Source organism: Trachemys scripta, chromosome 14 (assembly GCF_013100865.1).
Source record: "Trachemys scripta elegans isolate TJP31775 chromosome 14, CAS_Tse_1.0, whole genome shotgun sequence".
Classification (NCBI taxonomy): domain Eukaryota; kingdom Metazoa; phylum Chordata; order Testudines; family Emydidae; genus Trachemys; species Trachemys scripta.
The window spans coordinates 6,769,590-6,777,844 of NC_048311.1; the positions used below are offsets into that span (position 1 = coordinate 6,769,590).

The 8,255-nt window shown below is 43.1% G+C and overlaps 1 protein-coding gene across 2 annotated transcripts in view; it reads right to left on the reverse strand.

Moving 5' to 3' along the window:
• Positions 1-3,848, reverse strand: part of LOC117887187 (zinc finger protein 501-like) — a 21,003-nt gene extending 17,155 nt beyond the window's left edge. For both annotated transcript variants that reach the window (XM_034789520.1, XM_034789519.1), the window contains exon 1: positions 332-3,848. In XM_034789520.1, the coding sequence (XP_034645411.1) occupies positions 332-470 (139 nt within the window). In that variant the 5' untranslated portion in view covers positions 471-3,848. The remainder of the gene's footprint in view (positions 1-331) is intronic.
• Between the last annotated feature and the right edge of the window lie 4,407 nt (positions 3,849-8,255).

Sequence of the window (8,255 nt, forward strand, 5' to 3'; positions counted from 1 at the left end):
GGTTAGTTCAATCAGGGAGGGTGAGGTGCTCTGCTAGCAGTTGAGGTGTGAACACCAAGGGAGGAGAAACTGCTAGCAGAGCACCTCACCCTCCCTGACTGAACTAACCTCGTTATCTCCATACTGATTTATACCTGCCTCTGGAAATTTCCATTACTTGCATCTGAAGAAGTGAGGTTCTTACCCACGAAAGCTTATGCTCCCAGTACTTCTGTTAGTCTCAAAGGTGCCACAGGACCCTCTGTTGCTTTTTACAGATTCAGACTAACACTGCTACCCCTCTGATACTCCCCCAACAGCTTCTCTTACCCAAGAAGACAGAAATTCTTACCCAGCGAGGTCACAGTCTCATAATTCTCCTGCATGACATCCCTGTACAGGGCTCTCTGACCCAGGTCTAGCAAAGCCCACTCTTCCTCCGTGAAATACACAGCCACATCCTCAAAGGTCACCAGCTCCACTCCAGCCATTTCCTTTCCCCGTCTCTCAAGGGAATGAGACAACCTGAAGCAAAATGTGGTTGTTATTCTGCAGCCTGTCCAGATTAGAAAGGTGACTGGAGATGTTTTGGAAGGGGATTTAGTCTGTTTCACACCCCTATTCCCCACAGGTTCTTTCCCTGCAGACAGATGTTCTAGACTGATTCTGGGGAAATGTTTTTAATAGCTTTTTCAAACAATAGCCTTTTAAATCCATATTCACTTTTCTCAAAAAGTGGCCAGAGTTTCAAAAATGCTGAGCCTGCAACACTGGGGTTCAGTGCTGAGTGCCCAAAGCTACTGAAATCAGTCCACTTACTCTGGAGCCTGAATATGGATTTAGGAGACTAAATTTAGGCTCTTGTTTAAATACAAGATCGTGACACCATCACCTTATTATACCATGGACCCAGCCCCCTCTCACCAAGACTAAACCCATCGACATTTTTCCATACTAGAGATTAAGTGAATTCAATGGGACCAGAAAGAAAAGTTAAAAAAAACACGTTAAAAAAAATTTGGGATGCATCTGGACATGCCTGATTTTTCCCTTTTACAACCTGCACCATCATGTGGTCATGTTCTGGTAAATCACCAGTATATAATTTTAAAATGTGATCAAGCGGTAACCTTTTACTGCATTTCTTTAAAATATATATATACTATGATACCCACAGGCATAGATGACTGGTTTCTACTGATAGTGCGGGGGGCCACAATTTAAAGCTTGAGTCATGCCCCCCTAGGCACATCCCCTCCCCACTCTTAGTGGTCCCTCCCTGCAGCTCCGAGGTGTGCCTCACAGGGAGAGGACCCGGCCAGCAAACCCTGGCAGAAATCTGGGGGGGCATGTGACACCCCCACTCTCAATGAGTTGCCTCTGTCCACAGGTTACCAGTAGGGAGATGTGTGTCCCTGGTGAAACACAATATTATTAGAGTTACCATTTTAAAAAGTCATGTTAGCTTTAGGAAAGAAGTTACTGACTTGGGGAAATCTGTTGGAATTGAAAAATTTGCCTGGTCCATGTTTTGGTAGTAAAGGGGCCAGACAGTGTTCCCTGGGTAAGTTGTGGGTGTGGGTATTAACAATAAGCCCCAAGGGTATTCCAGACATAGATTCCTTTAGGAGCAGGTCGCTGAGAAAAATATCTAAAAAAGAAGCATCCTCTGATAAAATATGTGTTAATTGCACAGTGTTCAAAATCCAGTATCATCAGATAGGATGTTCCTTCTATGTTAAACTTGAGCACATTATCAGAAACCCTATACACTGTCAAACTTACTGTAGAGGGCAGTGCTGCGGCAAAACAAATCTACTCTCAAGTTTCCAGTTTCAATGAGAGAATAATGATCAGTGCATTCCTGGTCTGGGGTCAGGTTACAGGCATACAGCATGTAGGCCTGTGCAAATTCACCAGGATCAATCAAGCATGCTCAGTCTTTTACATCTTTCCCAGTAGCTTGTGTGAGATCCACGTACTCCCTCATGCATTTCCATTTCTCAAAATCAGGTTGTAGAGGTTTAACTTGCACCTACTCACCATCCACATATAAGTCCACAAAATTAATGTCATAATGTTTAAAGTTGAAAATGCTGTTAAAGTAATTACTACTGAAGGCATCATGATCTATAAAGCCAATAACAAACTGTTTGGTAACTGCCCCCGAAAGAGGTTTTCCTGGTTACTGACATGACTGCAGCTGGAATACTATACACCTTCATCATGCCCACCCAGTCCAGGGTACTTAGCGTTGGTGGTTGTTAGAGCCTCTGCATGGCCCAAACAAACCCCTGAGTAACTTTCACTTGTTTCACAAAACAGGACGCTGAAATAATGTGTACTTTACAATTCTGAGTGGCATTCCCACTCATCAGGCAAAACGTTTCTTTGACTTTAATTTTTGAAGTCCATGTCCTTCAGCAGCAATTTTTCTTGAAAAAATAAATCACTGTGTAAAGGTCCCAGCAAATCCAGCTTTCTGCTGATGGCTGTTAGGTCAGCCCTGAGTATAAAACCTGTTACCCACACTGTCCAAAATGGTGCTATTGTGGGCCCCTGCTGTCTCTCTGAAACATGCCTGTGGAAACGTGTGTAGCTAGGGTATGATTGGTGTAGTTCAGAATCAATTCTATCAAGATTCTGTAAGCGTAACAATTGTTGCTCTGGCTGATAAGACAGCCACCTACAGTGACATCCAGCTGGTTAAAAAGGGTGGTGATGGGGTAATTTGTTAGGGTGACGTGGCATCTTTGTTAGTGTCCGCCCCATCTTCTTTCAGAACCTTGTGGCACAGGTACAGCAATGTGCTGTGAGGTCTAGGTAACGAGCCCCAGGCCTCAAAATAAAATAAAAAAATTCTAGAGGGGAAATCACAGTTAAGGTAGCCAAAGGTGGCACCTTGGCATAAAAACTATTCTCAATGTTGGTTTGAGCAGGGCTATTCGAAACAGACCCAATTCTGATTTAGGACAATTCTTCAGAATTGCTATGAATGAAAGCCATTTTGAGTTTTAAAATACATCCCTTTTACCATGGGTGATGCTCTGCTTCCTCTTCTTAGAGAGTCTTCTAGGCTTATGGCTGCATCATCTTTTAACAGCTTTTATTTTCTTTTTTAAAGTGCCGGGAGACCCTGTAAATGGAAGGCTTGATGCCGCTCTTTTGCTCCTAATCACCGCAAGACCAGAACCTTCCTGTTTTATGTGCATGCCCACTTCATTCATAACAGCGCTAGACAAAATTACAACCAAAGATGTAAATTGTGTAACAGCTATTTTCATGTGGGGCTTACTGATTTCTAGACCCTTTCTCAAAATTGTTACTGTTTTTCTAAAAAGACTGTGGAACATCCTTCCTAAACCATCCTCATACATAGCTGGTAATACAGGATAACCCAGCAAGGCATAACCAGCCTGAGCCTTGTAATAGTTTCTATACAGAGAGGGGGCCCCCTAATTTTGTGTAGTCAACATCCTTCAACTTTCTTGGGGTGCACATGCAGTTTAATGATCACTTTCCCAAAACAAAATGAAACGTGTTTATTCCATTGTGTCTTTATTTCAGTAGAGATGGATCTGATGTGCTGCTTACTCATGGATACTTAATGGAATTTGTCACCCGTGATAGTTGGCTAGGAACACAGCACAGCAACGGAAGAGAGTAGTCCCCCACTAACCGATGTTCCACTATATCCATGTACATGTATGATGAATTAACCTCCACCACCACTCTAATATCAGCAGGGTGAGGGGCTATCATGCAAGAATACTCCCAGTCCTATCACCAATCCCCCTCTCCCCACCCCCAGTGTGGAAAAAATACTTTTCTTCATTTGCTTTTAACCAAGTCCTTCTGGTCACTGCTTCATCAACAAATGCCTCTGCATCCTATCCTGAAGTACTTTTACATCTTTTGCCTTATTTACAACAGGCGATGGCCCCATAGAGTCTCCCTAGTTCTTTGGTTCGATTTCTGGATAGAACGCGGGGTTCGGTACCAGTGATGCCTCTTCAGGGAAATAAGTGTAGGCAGGCTCTCTCTTCTGAACACATGTAGGTGCTCCCAGAGGCAATCTGAACTTCTTGGCATCTGTAGGTATCTTGTAAAAGGCCATGATCAGAACCTACAGGTTCCTAGTTTAAATTGCCTTGCAAAAAAGTAGGTTTTTTATACACACACCGGTCAATCAATCATTGCTTGGGGGTTTACAAATGTTCCAGTCCTCAGAAGGCCATTCCTGACTGGCTCAACAAAAGTGATTAAACAGTGCAATGGAGAATAGCCATGCCCCACCATTATGGCCCATTATGATTGGTTCAGGGAAATACATTCATTTTAATATTCTATGACACATTGAAAGAATATCTTCTAACTGGCTCAGCCTTGAGCCTGGCTTGTCTGAGGCTGCTGTCCTGGAATTACTGGCATTTGATTAGTGACTGCTCTTGGGGTGAGGTGCTTTTATCTTTCTTGTTTTTTTAAACACTCTCACACACTTTGTAATAATCGTCTTCATTTTCTCTCCCTGCCATTCGGTCAGAGAGCTGCATTTTCCTTTCTTGCTGTTTTACAACTCTCTCTTTTTGTCCACTTTATTTTCCTCTCTCTTTCTGTCTTTTTTCCCCTTTTCATGTAACTAACTCTCTCTCTCTCACATTTTCTGATAATCCACTTTATATTCTCTTGGTCTTTCTCTTCCCCCCTTCTTTCTGAATATTATCCCTCTGTTTTTCTACAGTCGCCTTTCCACGTAGCTAACTCTCTCTCAGAGATAATCTGCTTTATTTCATAATTTATTTTAAAATGACTTAACGCTTCTTTATGCTATTGGCCTATTGAAATGACCTTAACAACAGCTTTAAATGTAAATAAACAAAAAACCCACAAAGCACTATTTATACATTTAGTCCTGATGCATTTTTTTTTCCCCCAAAATGACCACCAGGTCAAAAGTGTACATGTCCAAACATGAGTCTGGGCGGGGACATAAAGCAAAAAGGGGGCATGGAAGCCTCTCAAAAGTTATATGATGAGTAAAGGTATAGTTTTTAAACTACTTAGCGTCCCTGCATTCAGGTTAAATGTAAACCAGCCTGAATAAGATGACTGGCAGAACTGAGTGGTTGGTTTGGGGTTTTTGTTCGTTAGTTTTTTGATCTCTCCTGGGCTCAAGATAACAGGACACTGTAAATAAATAAGACTGCTATAAAGGTCCCAGAGTCCACTGTCAAATTCTCCTCCCAACTGGAGCAGCCGTCAGTCCCTTAACTTTGACTATCTGCTCAGGTCTAAAGGAGTACCATTGTCTTGTATGAAATCCACTGGCTCTGTGGATATGGTGAAAGTGGTGGACATGATATACCTTGACTTTAGCAAAGCTTTTGATATCTCCCACAGTATTCTTGACAGCAAGTTAAAAAAGTATGGATTGGATGAATGGACTATAAGGTGGATAGAAAGCTGGCTAGATCATTGGGCTCAATGGGTAGTGATCAATGGCTTGATGTCTAGTTGGCAGCCAGTATCAAGCGGAGTGCCCCAGGGGTCAGTCTTGGGGCTGATTTTGTTCAACATCTTTATTAATTATCTGGATGATGGGATTAATTGCACCCTCAGCAAGCTCGCAGATGACACTAAGCTGGGGGGAGAGGTAGATAACACTGGAGGGTAGGGATAGGGTCCAGAGCGACCTAGACAAATTGGAAGTTTGGGCCAAAAGAAATCTGATGAGGTTCAACAAGGACAAGTGCAGAGTCCTTCACTTAGGAGCGAAGAATACAATGCACCACTACAGCCTGGGAACTGACTGCTTAAGCAGCAGTTCTGCAGAAAAGGACCTAGGGATTACAGTGGACAAGAAACTGGATAGGAGTCAGCAGTGTGCCCTTGTTGCTAAGAAGGCCAATGGCATATTGGGCTGTATTAGTAGGAGCATTGCCAGCAGATTGAGGGAAGTGATTATTCCCCTCTATTCAGCACTGGTGAGGCCACACTTGGAGTACTGCGTCCAGTTTTGGTCCCCCCACTACAGAAGGAATGTGGACAAATTGGAGAGAGTCCAGCAGAGGGCAACAAAAATGACTATGGGGCTGGGGCACATGACTTACGAGGAGAGGCTGAGGGAACTAGGGCTATTTAGTCTGCAGAAGAGAAGAGTGGTGGAGGTGGGCGGGTGGGGGGGGGGAGGGGGGGGTTATTTGAAAGCAGCTTTCAAATACCTGAAGGGGGGAGGGTTCCAAAGAGGATGGAGCTTAGTGGTGGCAGATGACAGAACAAGAAGCAATGGTCTCAAGTTGCAGTGGGGTCTAGGTTGGATATTAGGAAACACTATTTCACTAGGAGGGTGGCGAAGCACTGGAATGGGTTACCTAGGGAGGTGGTAAATCTCCATCCTTAGAGGTTTTTAAGGCCCGGCTTCACAAAACCTTGGCTGGGATGATTTAATTGGTGTTGGTCCTGCTTTAAGCAGGGGATTGGACTAGGTGACCTCCTAAGGTCTCTTCCAACCTTAATATTCTATGATTCTACACAATCCCTCTCAAAGGCAATTTTTGCTAAACATACAAATATAATATTGACAACCTCAAGAATTCAAATTCAACCCCGAAGAATTATGATTAAAAAAAAAAATACATTTTGGATTCTTTTTATTTATCTTTTTGATGCTGAGCCTTTAGAGAGTACTAGCTTCATATTTTCAAGCTCTTTTTCCCTCCACAACCATGAAGGTTAGAATCTCTTATTATTATTCTGTGATTCAAAAGCAGTCTCTTGATTCCAGCTGTTCTTTCAGAATAAAAACAACAAATATTGCCACACTCAAGATAAAATCATCGAAGTTGGTAACAATGGGTGTATGTATTTGACTACCTCCTAGACACATTGATACCAATAAGAACACTCACACTCCATAAAATTAAGGACTTGATTACTTTCTTCTTTTTTTTTCTGGGTAGAGGAATTTGTTTGCAAGCGGAGACTGCAATCACTGATTGGCTGTGACCACTCCCAAAGAATGCATATGTCTAAAATATTTATACATTGCTTTAACAGTTAATACCATTTTGCACTTCCAATTATATAATTCTCACCCATTTCTAGTTAAAAAATAAACCAAATTTCTGTAACTAATTCTCCCATCCTGCTAACACTGAGGCACATGCTTTCATACTTCATTAGCCACATTAATGATCATTTATCGCCTGAAAAAGTTTGAATTTCTAATTGAACATTCTATTTTCATAGCTGGGTTGCCTCAAGCCAGGATCATCCTTTTTTTGAAGTAGCTTTCCTGGGAAATCTGTAGGTGTGCTCAATACACACTCTCAGGCCTTGGCTACACTTGCAGATTCACAGCGCTGCCGCGGCAGCGCTGTGAATCGCGAGTGTAGTCGCGCCGCCAGTGCTGCGAGAGCTCTCTCACAGCGCTGCAAGTACTCCACCTCTCCGAGGGGAATAGCTTGCAGCACTGCGAGCGAGCGTGCAGCGCTGCAGGCGCTGATTACACTGGCGCTTTACAGTGCTGCACTCGCTGCGCTCAGGGTGGGTGTTTTTTCACACCCTTGAGTGCAGCAAGTGCAGCGCTGTGAATTACCAGTGTAGCCCAGGCCTCAGCTTTCCAGGTTTAAGGACTCAGGGTCATCCTTGATGGGCTGATTTCTTTGTATCTCATAAGTGGCAGCCCACTTTCACAGCCTTTTCCTCTCCGCTAAATATTTTTGTTCTGATACATTTCAGTGGCATCCTTCATGCTGACATTTACTTTTTTGTTCTTCCAAAAAAAAAAAAAAAAGATTCTTCTGAAATGAATATTCTGTTACTCTTTTGCATTGGTCTCAGAAATTCCTTATGCCAATGCTATATCACAGTTTTTAAGGAGATGTGCCTGCAATGATTCTAACCAATGAGGTTTACAGGATAGAGACAAGGTGGGTGAGGGAATATCTTTTATTGGACCAACTTCTCTTCATCCAATAAAAGATATTAGCTCACCCACCTTGTCTCTCTAATATCCTAGGACCAACACGGCTATAAACACACTGCATACAGCTTTACATTAGTACAATCCCACAACACAATAATAATATTACTGCCCACTTTTCCCTCAACCCCATCCAGGTGCTGCCCGTTCTCACAGCCCCGCCCCCACTCCAGATACACTGGTTTTGTTTATGGGGGGAGTTCAGTTTGAAATTTTGGTGCAGCTCTTACTTCTCTGTTCCCGGGCCATTCGCTCTCCCGGAGCTGGCTCAGCTCCTGCAGGCGCTCGGGGG